The sequence below is a fragment of the Erpetoichthys calabaricus genome, chromosome 15 (assembly GCF_900747795.2).
Source record: "Erpetoichthys calabaricus chromosome 15, fErpCal1.3, whole genome shotgun sequence".
Classification (NCBI taxonomy): Eukaryota; Metazoa; Chordata; class Cladistia; order Polypteriformes; family Polypteridae; genus Erpetoichthys; species Erpetoichthys calabaricus.
The window spans coordinates 99,153,694-99,170,018 of record NC_041408.2 but is presented as its reverse complement, the minus strand read 5'-3'; the positions used below and the strand labels follow the sequence as shown (position 1 = coordinate 99,170,018).

The window sequence follows — 16,325 nt, the reverse complement described above, 5'->3', positions numbered from 1 at the left end:
CAAAGATTTCATTTAAGTGCAGTCCACATTTTAGGTTTTGTTTTAAATGCGAACAAACCCACAAACAAAGCTACACTTAGTCATGAAGCATCTTAAGTTTCATCCAGCTATATTCTTTACTTGAACAAATACACAAACACATGGATACTCAGCCAAACACCTTAATTTTTCATTGCACAGAATAAAGTAAAATGGCAAACACAAAAGAAAAAAAAGCTTTTAAACGGATTTACTTTACACTTACTTTGCCAACTGTCATACATTGCAAACAAAATGATTAATTCTGCAGTTAGTTTTCTTTATATTTATCCAATGAAATCATATTGTCTTTTTATGTGACAGATGGCAAATGGATTTGTTTTAGGTTTGTATGACTTTTGGCACAAAAATCCCATAACATAAGGGTCTCTGGCATAGTCAACACATCCCAAAAGAAAACACATTTGTGGAGTGCTAGTGAAAATATACATTAACTCCAGAATTAACATGATTTCTCAAGAGAATGCTAGAAAGATCCAGGAACAAAAACAAAATGCTTAAACAAAAAGGGTAATATTGCTATTTTTTTGCAAAAGCAGACCAAAACATAGCCATTGACATATACACTGGGATTTCCTTCAAGCACAAATTCATTATATTTAGCTCTAATAAATATCTAGCTGTGGATTACTACAATTTCCACAAAAATATTAATGGAAATATTTGATCATTTATATTTTATATGGTATAAGGTATCAAATTAACTATAAAACCAACTGCAAGATAGTTTCCCATACCATATTACAAATGTACCATATTTTAAAAAAGGTAATCAGAGTTTATAGAAACAGTTCTAAAGATGGAATTAGTTCCTTTGCTACCTACCCTTTGACCAGCTCCACCACAATAAAATCATTACCATCCCCACTGTTGTACAGGATTAATCCATCTGATGATGTCGTCTTGAACTGGAAAAACAGATGCATTGAGTAGTACGCTTGCAGAGTAGCCAGGGCCACATAGCTGGATTTTGACTTGAACGTAACTGGGTCAGCAATGATGTTTTTAAAGCCAATCAAAGCGTTAAGTTCACAGTAGTCGATGTCTCCGTTTTTACAAAGATCGATGTATGGCATTCCATTAAACGATAGGCTCTGCAGGTGGCCAATGAAGTTTGAAGGCACTACAGACATATACCGGCGTTCTGTCACAATGCCAGTTTCTATGTTGTGAAATTCAAGCCGCGTGTGGTCTCCAGCCATTTGACCTTCAAAAAATAAACAAGATAGTCATTAAATGTATTAAACAACAGAAATCAAAGGTTTTTGCTTTTATTGTTTTTTTAATTATTTATTTTAACACTTAAGGCAAACTTCATCAAAGTAAAAAAAACAAAAAACTGTAGAACCTAAATTGAGATTAAGATTAAGTTAATGTGGTCATCCATATTGTTATGGAGGTGAAAGAAGGAAGCCATAATCCATCCATCCATCCATTTTCCAACCCGCTGAATCCGAACACAGGGTCACGGGGGTCTGCTGGAGCCAATCCCAGCCAACACAGGGCACAAGGCAGGAACCAATCCCGGGCAGGGTGCCAACCCACTGCAGGGAAGCCATAATGTTTTGGTAAACCAAATCAATATTTTATTCATTTCTGAGATTTTGTCAAATCATTGCAAAGTCATATCTGAAATATACTTGAGTGTGGAAATATCAATTGGTTTTTAGCTAAATAAATCTTGGCAAGGTTCAGGAGAAGAGCAGACATACAGTACCATATGTCCAGTTTCAGGAATTTTGCACAGCAGAATATCTGATAATCATATGTGGACTCCTCTACATTATTATGGCAGGTAAGGTTCAATATAAATGTTTCCACTGTGGTTCATTCTTAATTTGTTCCCTCGAGAAAGAATACAATACTGTATAGAGAGAACTGATTTTTTTAGGTAGAGTATTCTTATTCTCCTAGTCTAATTTCTATTTATATACACTTACTGAATAATCATCAAAAAGTAAATTTCACCACGTAAAATTAAGAGATGCAGACTATAATGTAAAATAAATATAAATATTACTTTTTAATTTTCCCATTCATCAATTTTCAAATGCTCTTAATCCATTTCAGGGTTGTAGGAGCATATTTTGTTTGCACTACGCACTAGAAAGGAACAAACGCTGGATACATCACCAGTCCACTTGAAAGGTACATTTACACTCATAATCACACTCACATCCACTCATACAAAACCAATTTACACTAGCACACCTAGCACACTTATCTTTGGGATGTGGGGCAAAAACTGGAGTACCAGGGAAAAAAAACTCAGGCACAGACAAAATGGACACACACTACACTGGATGCCCCAATAAGGCGACAGCGCATGTGTTTTAATGTTTTAAATATACTGCCTGACAATTCTTATGGCTGCCGCCACAGCCATGTTAATTGACAACTTTGTGTCAGAACATTCCATGACATGCTACTGTTCTGTTTGATGAAATCTAGTTTCCAGTAAGCAAGAACTTTACTTCACTTTACTTTCCTATACATTTATCCATCTCAACTGCTGTCTTACCAGGATGGAGTGGTGGCTCTGAGGCTAGGGATATGCAATGGCAATCGGAAGGTTGCCGGTTCGAATCCCGTAAATGCGAAAAGGGACTCTGCTCTGTTGGGCCCTTCAGCAAGGCCCTTAACCTACAATTGCTGAGCGCTTTGAGTAGTGAGAAAAGCGCTATATAAATGCAAAGAATTATTATTAATAATTATTATTACCATAAAAAAATCCTGTAATAAAACAGTCTTTGCTTTCAAGAATAGCACTGTATTCTAAATAGTGACTGAAGCAACACAGTTTGAGCAGGAAAAACTGTGTCACGATAACGTCTGTGCCAATTGCACAAATTCAATCAACATATTAAGAGCACATATAATAAACTGTCCAAAGGTAAAGACTAAAGTCGTATTTCATCATAATCACTGAATTAAAAAGTCAGGCACAACATTTCAGTAGTTTATGGGAGAGTAGGGTGGCGTGGATGTGTGCTGGACTGAAGTCACTTTCCTATTAATTGCAGAAGCTATAAGTTACGAAAGCAGAAGATTTACCAGTCACATAATAAAAAGTTGAATATCAAAACAAAAAAAGAAGAAAAGGTGCAGCCATCAGTTCTTAAAAAAACAAAGCTAAGAATCTCCAGGTGAACCAATAATGCAGCAGAACCTGTCTTTAAAATGTTTAAATTCTAGTAAGCAAAGATCCCTGAGTCTATCAAAATGCCTGTGAACTACCAACAGATATCCTATTCCAAGTCTTAGACTTAGCAAAGGCTGTAGTGAAAATATTTTCATGAATTACAGAACAGGCAAAAATGTCAAGATTTCAATCAAAACAGTGCAGATAGTCATGCCAAATTTCATTTAACGACCAGCACTTGGGGTGTGACTTTATCCTGGTGTAGCTGACATTCTTAAAAAAATCAAATTTTAAATATTGACTTTTAATTGCCTTCATATACAGTAATCCCTCGCTATATCGCGCTTCGCCTTTCGCGGCTTCACTCCATCGCGGATTTTATATGTAAGCATATTTAAATATATATCGCGGATTTTTTGCTGGTTCGCGGATTTCTGCGGACAATGGGTCTTTTAATTTCTGGTACATGCTTCCTCAGTTGGTTTGCCCAGTTGATTTCATACAAGGGACGCTATTGGCAGATGGCTGAGAAGCTACCCGGCTTACTTTTCTCTGTCTCTCTTGCGCTGACTTTCTCTGATCCTGACGTAGGGGGATTGAGCAGGGGGGCTGTTCACACACCTAGACGATACGGACGCTCGTCTAAAAATGCTGAAAGATTATCTTCACATTGCTATCTTTTGTGCAGCTGCTTTCTGAAATGACATGCTGTACGGTGCTTCGCATACTTAAAAGCTCAAAGGGCACGTATTGATTTTTGACTGAAAAACAAACTCTGTCTCTCTCTCTCTCTCTCTCTCTCTATCTCTCTCTCTCCCTGCTCCTGACAGAGGGGGTGTGAGCTGCCGCCTTCAACAGCTTTGTGCCGCGGTGCTTCGCATACTTAAAAGCCAAACAGCCCTATTGATTTGTTTGCTTTCCTCTGTCTTTATGACAGTCTCTGCTCCTGACGCGCACTCCTTTGAAGAGGAAAATATGTTTGCATTCTTTTAATTGTGAGACGGAACTGTCATCTCTGTCTTGTCATGGAGCACAGTTTAAACTTTTGAAAAAGAGACAAATGTTTGTTTGCAGTGTTTGAATAACGTTCCTGTCTCACTACAACCTCCTGTGTTTCTGCGCAAATCTGTGACCCAAGCATGACAATATAAAAATAACCATATAAACATATGGTTTCTACTTCGCGGATTTTCTTATTTCGCGGGTGGCTCTGGAACACAACCCCCGCGATGGAGGAGGGATTACTGTATATATATATTTTTAATAAACATTTCAGACAGCCTTGCCAATGCTTGGTGATCTTCATCCATCCTTACAGAATAAATACAGGAATAGGCTGAACCTTAGAGGCAGAACTGCACAGTCATAAAGCAGGTTTAGTCTTCCCATTGACTTCCAGCTATTTGTAAATTATATTTCAGCTTCTATTGATATGATTTTATATGTAACTATATTTTTTGTATCAGTCTTTCTTTGCCACCCTCTCTGACCTTAGCTTCACTGGAGCTGTTCTCAGATGGTTTAAGTCCTACCTCTCAATTAGATCCTACCATATGTACTGGCTAGAAGAGATGTCAGTGGTGCATCAGACAAGCATGAATTCCAAGCATAGGTACTGGGTCCTCTCCTTATCTCCTCACTAGGCCCAACACCCAGTCTCATGGCTTCTCATAGCAGTGTTATACCAATGATATGCATCCATACCCATCGTTACCTCCAGAAGACAACACAGTATAAGCTAGAATCACAGCATGTCTCACTGATATCTCAATATGGATGAAGAAGCACCATGTCCAGTTCAGTCTGGCAAAGACAGCCCTTCTTGTTATCAAAGTTAGCCCATCTTTTCAACACCTATTCAGCTCGACTTATGATCATTAACACCCAGTGACATACAGTAGTACACAACTTTGAGGTTGTGATCAATGATCAGCTGTCCTTCATTGACCATGCTGCAACTGTCTCTTGTTCTTCAATATTAATTCTGTATAACACCTGCAAGATCAGATCATATGTGGCAGAGTAAGCAGCACAACTCTTAGTCCTGGTTTTGGTCTTGACATGTCTGGACTACTGCATATCTCTACTGGAAGAGTACCTGTATGTGTTACCAAGCCACTGCTGATGATTCAAAATGGAGACACCTCTGATGTCCTATACTCCTATGTCCTATGCCCACACAGGTCTGCTAGTGAATAGCAACTGATTATGCCATCTCTGTGTGGCATCAAATCATTAAAAAATTTGGGAGCTCCAATTGTAGCATACCGTTCACTTGAATTTATTAAACAGAATAGCATGGTTTGAAAGGGATATATTAAGGTAATAGAAATAACAGATGCGGCTAAACACTCAAATGGATGGATGCACCTTCTAGTTAATCAGAAACACTGTCACTTTACTTTTCAATATGCTCATGATTTACTCTTATTAAAGCAGTATTTATCTCTTATACCTGTGATTCAGATATGTACCTATTTGAACTCTTTTGTTTCAGAGCTCATTTGGAGGTGCCAGATCATTAAGTGCATTACCCAAGTGCCATGTTACGGTAATTTGCTCTGCACTACAGTATGTAGGCTGTTGAGTGTGTTTTCAGAGTCATCAGAGAGATCATTGTGCTTTCCTAAAAAAACTTAAACAGCTGCTACTTGCATGTGTAATCACTTCAGAATTTTTTTTTTAATCTCGGGAAGTGAAAATAAAACTAAGAGGTAAATTTAAAAATTAATTGGCAATTAAACATTGGCCATTATATGAATGTGGGTGTGTGGGTCCTGCAATGGCTGGATCCCCACCCAAGACTGGTTCCTACAAAGATATGCTGCTACTCAGTGACCCTGAATTGGTTTGAGAATTAATGTATATATGTCATAAAACAGAAATAAAAAAAATAAAAGATAATTACATTTTTCTATAGTTTTCTTATTAGCACAGAACTGAAGCCTATCATCTTTTATGCTTCCCAGTTTGCACCTTATTCAGGTACTTTTCATGGAGATGGGAACTGTGGAAATAATGACACAAAGCTGGCACTACTATACTATATGGTTTAGTGCCGTAATATAGACATAATTTATGAAAAGTTAAGCCGAAGAGCAGCTTACAAAAATTTCTCCAAACAATTTCAGGCAGTGTAAATAAATATTTGATTTAATCATTATACATCAAATATTTATTATGACTAATATTTTAGTTTTATACAAAAGAGCCTGTAAAGCTGTAACAAAAACATAAGAAATACCCAATAGCTGGTAATATTGATCTGATGTGGAACAGCCAGATAAAACTTTGGTATTTTATTTCATTTGCTAAGCATTTAGAGTCTGTACTAGTTGTTTCATATCTTACACAGAAAGGAGTTCTTGTTGTCATTTAATTGCAAGCTTACCTCAACCCTCCTCAAAAGTGTAGTCACTCTTTGTATCATTAATGCTTCATTTGTTTTGTGTTCGTTTACGTTTCATTTTTACTTTGATAATTTGCTTTCTCTTTTAGATAGGAGGCATTTAAAAAATTAATAGCAAGGTTGCCAACAGCAGTGTCAATTAAATGCAATATTTAGAAAAAAAAATCCAACAATAAAAAATGAGGAGTATTCACTGTTCACTGAATGATTTATTGATTTTATAAAAAACCATTGATGACATTGGATTTGAACTTAGCATTCAGCTCAGTATGTCATAAGAATGGCATTAAACTCCAATCCTCAAACCCTCAACCCTGTTGCTGAGAAAGTAAAACAAGCAACCTAAATGGCAGAGAGGAAGAACAAGTTCTAAAGCCTGGGAGGTTGGAAGTTGGAATTGTTGCTACCTGCAGGGATGGGGTGGTAACTGGAACATAACCAGTTTGAACTGTCACATCCTCAACATTAGCCAGCCATTTATCTTTACAGTGCATCTAATGTGTCCATCCTCTTTCAGTGGTTAAACTTTTTAAGTTAAAAGAGCACTAGGCCTGTGATGGAAGGCAGTTAACTGGCTCACTGCAGTGTCATGCACTTTATTCTTGTAAAATCTGACTTATAGGCATTTTTTTTTTGGACATCAAAATTTGAACAACAACAACATGTATTCATATAGCATGTATTCATACAAATGAGGTAGCTCAAAGTGCTTTACAAGATGAAAAACGAGAAGAGAAAAATATAAAAATAAGATTAGGCAATACTAAGTAACAAAGAATAAAGTAAGGTCTGATGGTCAGGAGGACAGAAAAAAAAAACCTCCAGAAGGCTGGAGGAAAAAAAAAATCTGCAGGGGTTCCAGGGCCACAAGACCACCGAGCCCCCACTGAATCAGAGCACCCAGCAGTATGTTAATTTCAAAAATAAGTGGAGGGAATAAAGAATACACAAATACCGCAAGACCAATAAAGCCATTGGTTTCAAAGTGTTTTATGGAAGGCCTGATGTTCCAAAAATTTATTTTATATTATAACTTTCTTCTAAGTGATGATTAGACATTTTCTGGCCCTTTCCATAGTTATGGTATCATGGGGAAGAAAGAAACTCTCCTGTTGATGAACTTAGGTAAGAATAATAATGTGAAGTAATGTGATAATTATTGCAAAATAATGCAATACTTTCGCAAAGTAATTCAAAAACTGTTCCATAATAATGCAATACATTTGTGAAACAATGCAATAATTAATATGTAATAACTTAATATTTTGCAAAATAATGCAATCATTTTTTCCTTCAAGAGCTTCTGTATAAAATTTAAATGAAGCTATTTCCCAGACTTTTATTCAAGACGTTGCTGTTAAATTGTCAAATACAAGCAATTAGGCCAACACACTTAAAGCCTATTACAAATTTTCATTTATTTCTTTGTTACTCGTATGCAGTGAATTGTTTGTTTAAATAAAAATATTACACTTTTTTAAAGGAAAAATGATTTATCTCTGTACTTCAACATACTTTATAGGCTGCAATTTGTAGTGAAGCTATGAATTGTTTCATTTAAAATATTGTACTGTTATTTCAAATAATAAAAAATGGTATTGTTTGCAAATAAAACAGAATTAAACCATTTCTTTAAATGAAAATAGTCATCTGTAGCAGTACCTTAACCTACACCGGAAACAATCCCCAACCTCTCCCTGTATAACAATGCTAGTATAATCTTTCACCGTTTGTATTGTTTTATTAATTATTTGAATGAGATAAACGGCCTACTGGCACACCCCTAAAGGGAATGGGTACATTTTTCCAGGAAAAGAAAAACATGACTAGTGTTAGTTGCGTTATACACAGAAAGATTAAAAGTGTTGAATTAGATAAGGGAGAAATTCAATGCCAGAAATATGGTCATATTGAGAATGTCAGTAAATTGATGAGGGAAAAACAAAAGTTGCACCATCCTCTTCATCCTTTGTAATGATTCAGTTACTCTTCACACTTGATGACATATGGTCTTCCCAACTCATACAGAGGATCCCTTATACTCTTTAAATATTTTGAACTCTTTATGGCTGACACACCTTTCAGAGTTGGATCCTACCTTGTGGTTAGTGCTGTCAGGTTAGACTCCGGCCTCTCCCCAACATCTCTGAAATTGACAATGTGCGGACAGATAATGGACGTGTCCTTGCTACATTTTCCCTATTTTCCTTTAACTGAGTGAAAGCCATGTTTCTGAATTTCAGATTTATTTAGAATGTTTACTTGTGCCAACTAAGAGTAGCAGACAGTTTGCTTGTGTTGCAAATTTGTAAACCCTAGTTAGATTTAAATCACCTACTCTTCGATTTTTCACAGGCACTTACCCTAAAAAAGCAGACTAAATTATGTGAAACTGCTCTGAGTGTTTAAACAATTATCTATAAATTAGAAAAAAAAAACAATAATGCTTTTTGCTATCAAATCTACAGCATCTGTTTTAAAAAAAATGAAGCAAAACTGTATTTTTTACTGTACTTCTCCAAGGAAACATCTCCTTACAAAATAAAGACATTATTCAAATATTGACCTTAAGTAATTAATGTTTTGTTTAAATATGTGACAGAATAAAAATAAATTCAAATATATCTGTATAATCACGTCCTACTGCAATACTTTGACCAGAGAGCCGTTACTTGCACAAATACCAATGCCCTTGTCAATACAGAAATCAACCGTCTCGTTCAGTGATGCAGAGCCTGTGTTTCAGGGGCAGAATTAACTGCAGATCCTATTTAATTAACTTTTCTGCTTTTGGAAGGTCTAATAGCAGTCATGAAATTATGCATTTGGGCTTATAGTGGAATACAATTAAAATAAATGAAAGCAGTGAGAGTTACAAAAGCTTTCCTGGCATGTTTTCACACTCAACTTCCCTAATATTTCTATGGACCTAGTCGGAAAAAAGAATAAATAAATAAATAAATAAAAGGAGATATGGAACACACAGCAGTGAAGGCATACCTTCACAGCCCTACCTATAAAAGAAAGAAACAACTGCAGGAGTGAAAGTTACTGACATGTGACAGTTTTATTCATGAACATGCGGTTACTAAAGAATAACTCCCCTAACTCTCTTAAAAAGCCATTTTTCAGATTATATGAAGTACTGTATGTCTAAGTAAGAAATAGGACCAAATGTCATCAATACCTATATTATGGAAGAAGATGATCTGCTGTGGCAACCCCTAATGGGAGCAGCCGAAAGAAGAAGAAGAAGAAGTCATCAATACCTATATATTTATAATGTATTTAACTATTAAGGATATTTAAAACTTATTGAAAAAATCAAAACTAGAAGGCCTCAGTGAGTTTTTGAAATTTGCCATTCCGTCAAGTTTATAAATAACAATATTGTTGACGCAATATGAGTTTATCACTCAAGACTCACTCATTTTCTCTTGATTTCACATGTCTTCCATTTTAAGGACATCAGTGAAAGGCATTGTTGGATAGTCTTCTATTTAAAAGTTAAAATTAAATGTAATACGAAAACTACTGGGTGGCACATTAGTGCTAAAGCAGCGGTTAGTTTTGCTGCCTCGTGATCCAGGTTTGACTCCAAGTTCAGGATTCTGGGTGAAGTCTGCATATTCATCCTCTGTCCATGTGAGATCATCTTTGGCAGGCTCTTAACTGGCACTGTGTTGATGTGTGCCTTAGGATATCTTGGGATGGACAGACAAAGATTTCAGGGGAGGTTTGTGACAATATGTTGGGTTAGGGTTGATTTAATGAATAAAACTACAATTAACATGTTTGGATTCTCTATTTTAATATGCTGATACTTGTATTCTGTAAAAGGGGGGACAGTACAGAGGCAGAGTGATTAGCATTTGTGCTTTACAGATCCAGCATCCATGGTTTGAATCCTTTGCCAGGCCTGCACCTTCTCCAAATGTTTCCATGGGTTTTTCTCTGGGTACTATAATTTTCCTCTCACATTCAAATGTGTGTTAGGTTAATCGGCGATCAAATACTTTTGTGAATGTAAGTGCTGGTGTGTGCATGAGTTTGTCCTGGGATAGAAAGGGTCTCTGTTGCCTTGTACCTGATTGTGCTGCGGAAGACTACAGTCGCCTGATCCCGCAAAATGTATAACACAGGTTTGAAAATTTTAGTTCAATAAAAGTAGAATTAAGTTTGTAAACCTGGGTATCAAATATTTCACAACATAACACCAAAGGAAAAGAAAATGAATGTGGCGGAGATGATATCATCTTACCAGGATCCTAGAAGGCATCGCCAAGGGGACAGCCTCCTGTGTGGTGAAGAGTAGTCAGAGAAGTCCTTATGCCCGACTTGGGAGCCACAAAAATGTAATGGTAATGTGACAGAAAAACATTTTTAAGAAACTGAGGAACAGGACTGTAGTGATGGTGAGGAGCCCCATTAGCAAATTTAGTCACAATCCTTAACGAGGTAAAAGTTATTGCTCTCTGCATTTTGACCTGATGTCTGTGTGCACATGGGTAGTAGAACGTATGGAAGCCACAGGGGAAGTACTTTGAGTTATGGCACACACACTATTTCATTCTTTTTTCTTTGTATATTTATACAAATTTACAAAAAGCAAATGTGTAGCTTGGAGTGTTTTTGTTTAAGGTTAGGAAATTGGCTGAAACGGCGACTTGTGATAGGACAAATGCATTGAAAAGATTAAAGAAGCAAAGGCAGAAGACCTATTTGGTATGAATTGTTTTACATTGCTGAGTCTAATGATAATTCTCCTATTTTCTCTTGGTACCACGGTAGCTTCAGGTCTTGATGTATATTCTCACTCAAGTAATTTATTATGCAATGAAAAAAAAAAAAATTTCACTTGAAGGCAGAGTTGCTTAAATTTGTCATGAATTACTCTGTCCTTGGAGTCAACATGTCGTATGTGAATCATTATACAAGAGAACATCTGAAAAATAGTGTTTGGGTTATTCAGGATGATTACATTCAGTGAGTTTGCTGGTATATGTCTGATTTAATTTTGAAGCAAATGTACACTAACAGCCCTTTAAAAGCAAATTTGGAGAACATACTGGGAGCTGAAAACTCCTTCATAAACTTACATTTACAATGCAATTCTAATCTGTAACAAATGTAAAATAGATGTACAGTATATTGTAGCTCTTTGACAAATTAGTTGGAAACTATAATAAATACAAAAAAAATCACTGTTGCTTAAAAAGAAAATAAAGTTCAATTTGAAATAAAAAAGGTTAATACAAAAAGCATTAGAAATTAAGATTCATTGATATTTTAGTTCATAAACACAATGTGACCTAGGCAACAAAATATTTTTAACTATCTTCAAAGCAGGATAAAGGCAAGATTTTATTACTGTAAGCGTGCAACGAAGTAATGTAAAGTTGTCAAAAAATGACATCTTTGCATTTTAAAATGAGTATCTAAGAGGAATGAACATGACTGCAGCAGAGCAGAAAAATGAGTTCAGCGAACCAAATGAAAAGGAATGGAGCAATGAATGTAGTGTCCATTAATAAAACAAATAAAAGCAAAAAAAGTGAAAAGAAACCAGTGTCCTATAAATTAAAATGAGAGACTATGGGTCTGTGATTCTGACTCTTTATTGGCAGAGAAAGCAATAAGAAGGCAGGTAACTGCTATGTTTGTTTCCTGCAAATTTCTTAATCAGACGTTCCTTTCATTTGTCAATCTATTTTCTAACCTAATTATCCAGTTCCAGACTTTAAACAGATTTTTGTCTTTTAAAACCTAATTTCTGTTTTTCAGATATTGTTGACAAATTGTGTAAAAATTCAGAAAGGTGATCACTTTTGTCATGGGTATTAATATACAGTACATATATTCACCCCTTTGGAAGTTTTCACAATTTAATAATGGCACAACATTGAATTACAGTGGATTGAACTTGGCTTTTTTGTCCCTGATCAACACAAAGAGACCCTTTAATGTTAGTGAAAACATATCTCTACAAAGTGGTCTACATTCATTCAAATATGAAACAAAAAAATAACTGATTGAAAAAGTTTTCAAGTCAGTATATAGTAGCCCCTTTGGCAGCCATTCTAGCCTTGAATCTGTGTGGACTGATGCCTGTCAGCTCTGCAAATCTGGACCCTACAATTTTCTACGTCTTCTTTGCAAAAATCCTCAAGTTCTGTGATGTTGCACAGAGATTATGGGTGAACTGTCTTTATAAAATCGAGCCACAAATTGTCGATTGGCTTGAGATTCAGTTTATCCCCTACCCTCACAAGCCTTCCAGACCTGCTGAAGAGAAGCTTGCACACAACATGATGCTGCCACCCCCATGCTTCATGGTGGGAATGCTGTGTTTTTGATAATGTACGGCGTTTGACCTACAGCAAATGCAGCATTTAATATGATGGCAAGAAAGCTCAATTTTGGTCTCATTACACCATAGGATCTTTTTCAATTTAACTTCAGAGTCTCCCACGTGTCTTCTTGCAAACTCTTCATGTACATTTTTCTTTTAGCAGTGGCTTACTCTATGTCACCCTTTCATGAGGCTGCAACTCAGTGAAGCACCTGAACAACTGTTGCTGTCTGCATAGCCTTTCTAAACTTGGTCATTGTAACATGTAACTCCGTCAGAGGTCTCATAGATCTCATGGTGGACTTCATCTTCTTGAATGATCACTCATTTATGTGGACTGCCTGCCGAGCACATCTCTCCAGTTTTGATGTCACTACATTGGTAACTTGTGTTATTTAGAATTGACTTTAAAATACTGCTTATGGTTTACAAAGCCTTAAATAATCTCACTCCATCCTATATTTCAGAATGCCTTTCACCTTTGTGGGATATGGCCGGCTGTTCATCATGGCCAATACCCCCAGACCGCCAGGTGGAGCCCTTCTTGCAACATAGAGGTGCCCCAAGTTCCAGCAGGGCATCATGGACAGTGAGTTTTACATCACTGCCCCGCTGGATACCATGGGGACCTCCAGGGGACACTGCAGGAAAGAGCAAGGACTTCTATTTCCCCTATAACCTGTAAGTATGTCTTAGTCACAGCGACAGAGGAAATGACGTACTTCCGGGATGAAAAAGAAGAGTTTTGATCTGATCCGGAAGTGCTAGGAAGTCACATGGACTGAGGGTTCAGAAGCACTTCCGAGTCAAGGACTATAAAGGACTTTGGGAAATCCCAGACGGACGAGCTGAGTCGGGAGGAAGGGTGGCAACGCATCTGGGAGTAGAGGATTATTGATTATTGTTATTGTGTATTGTTTATTTATGAGTATAGTGGAGGGTGCTTGGTGCACTGTATTATTATAATAAAGTCAATTATTGGACGTTTATCTGGTGTCTGGCGTCTGATCCAAGGGTTCAAGGGAGCGATAGCGCCCCCTATCTGTCACACCTTACACTCCAAATCATAATCTTAGATCTTCAAATGAGTGTCTGCTTATTATTTTAAGAGCTAAACTTAAAAGAAGTGGTGAGGTGGCCTTCTGCTGTTATGCACCAAAAATCTGGAATAGCTTGTCAATAGGAATTCACCAGGCTAATACAGTGGAGCACTTTTAAAAACTGCTAAAAACACATTACTTTAACATGGCTTTCTCATAGCTTCATCTTAGTTTAATCCTGATGCTCTGTATATTCAATTAATTATCATTATCTTTCATGGTGGCTCCGAAATCTGTACTAACCCCTACTTTCTCTTCTGTTCTTTTTCCGGTTTTCTGTGGTGGCAATCAAAGCTCCATGATGTCCCTACGTTGATGGATTAAAGGTAAGAAGTCCACATGACCATCATCATCAAGTTCTTCCATGTGAACCCTGAATATCGTGAGGACTGATTGAGGTCATTGATGTTAGGTAGAATGCCCAGAGGGGGCTGGGTGGTCTTGTGGCCTCAGAACCCCTGCAGATTTTATTTTTTTTCTCCAGCCGTCTGGAGTTTTTTTTTGTTTGTTTTTTCTGTCTGGCCATTGGACATTACTTTTATTCTATGTTAATTAGTGTTCCCTAATTTTATTTTTATATTTATTTTGTCTTTTTTCTCATTCTTCATCTTGTAAAGCACTTTGAGCTACATCATTTGTATGAAAATGTGCTATATAAATAAACGTTGTTGTAGCTGGAGAGGTTTACAGCTTTGCCTCACTCTTTACATTTCTTAATGATTTATTTATCTGTCCTCCAAGGGAGGATTAGTGACAAGGACAGTTTTTGTCTCTTGTCAGCTCCTGACTTGTTTTTCAATCACTTTTTCACAGAGTTGCTTGGAATGTTCTTTTGTCTTCATCGTGTAAGGTTAGGCCATGATATTGACTCTCTACAAGTTGGACCTTCCAGATTTAGGTGCATTTATAGTACAGTCATTTGAAACCTCAGATGGGTGATCTCCATTGCACTAACTGAAGTGACTTCTCAAACCATCTGGCCGCACCAGTGGCGATTTAGGTGTGTCAATTTGAAGTGGTAAAAAATGAATTTGACCAATTATTACGTGTTTTTTCTTTATAATTAATTTAGACCACTTTGCAGAGATCTGATTTCCCTTTGACATTAAAGAATCTGCGTACTGTTGATCAGTGTCAAAAAAGCCAAATTAAATCCACTGTAATTCAATGTTGCTTAACAATGAAAAGTGAAAACCTTCAAGGGGTGACTGCTTTTAATAGACACACTACAAGAAAATATTCTCATCAGTCTGAAATTATTTTAAATTAAATTAGAGAAGATTATGAGACTACATGGTGGTGCAGTTGTTAACACCTCTGCCTCACAGCTCCAGAAGCCAGATTTCTGTTCCCAGCTTGTTCACTGACTATGTGAAGTTTGCATTTCTTTCAAAGCCTAAACAACATTTTCCCAGGTACTCAGTGTTTCATTCATGTGCTAGTTTAATTAGTAGTTATAAATTTGGATGTTATGTGTGTGTGTGTGTGTGTATCCTGCAATGGACTGATATCCTGCTTTGGGCTTATTTTGACTGGAATAGGCCCTGGCTTCCTGTGACCACATAACTTAACTAAACAGATTAAGGCATTGACAGCTTAGAAGGATCTTTAAGAGTAGACTTTATAATTACAAATTGTCTTATAACAATATCACTGTGGCATCTTTTTTGTGTCACTTGCACTTTAGCAACTTCAGAAAATTTCTGTTTCCATAAATACTTAGAGATACAAAAGCATTTATATATTATCTCTGTTCTCCTGGTATATCTTAACACTCCAGGTTAACTCTTTCCTGTTTTTGCATGGCCAGTAAAACCATTTTCTACCAGAACAATTCATGACAAAAAAGAAGAAATTAATTGATTGCCTACCTTCCAATGGTTGCAAATCATCCACAGTCAGCTTCAGGTTTTTTCCTCTCCGACCTACTCGAACTGTGTGCCATTCATTATCATTGAGGTTATATCCAGCGAAAATTGTTTCAGGACCCTTGCCTGTGGGATATTCCAAAGTGTGGTTTAGCATACCTTCACCAACACAAAGTAATCCTCATAGTCACAACTGTACATTTTTAAAAAAATCAAACAGGGTGTCTTTTTAAACTTCATATATTATAAATCCACAAATAAGCTGTGCAGCAGAGAAGGGTGCAGAAAAAGTAGGTTAAATGATGATATATTTGGTTGTCATAAACGGGAGCAATCAACATGTGGATCCAATTTAGGGGTTGCAATTTTCAATTTAAGTCCCAGAGATTGTCGAACATGTTGACCCACTTCTTGC

General features: G+C 36.6%; 1 protein-coding gene across 22 annotated transcripts in view; it reads right to left on the bottom strand.

The window, feature by feature from the left end:
- Positions 1–16,325, bottom strand: part of nrxn1a (neurexin 1a) — a 1,087,315-nt gene that overhangs the window by 514,458 nt on the left and 556,532 nt on the right. For all 22 annotated transcript variants that reach the window (XM_051919388.1, XM_051919392.1, XM_051919399.1 and 19 more), the window contains 2 exons: positions 15,914–16,036; positions 865–1,246 (listed from right to left, as the gene is read on the bottom strand). In XM_051919388.1, coding sequence (XP_051775348.1) covers positions 865–1,246; positions 15,914–16,036 — 505 coding nt within the window. The remainder of the gene's footprint in view (positions 1–864; positions 1,247–15,913; positions 16,037–16,325) is intronic.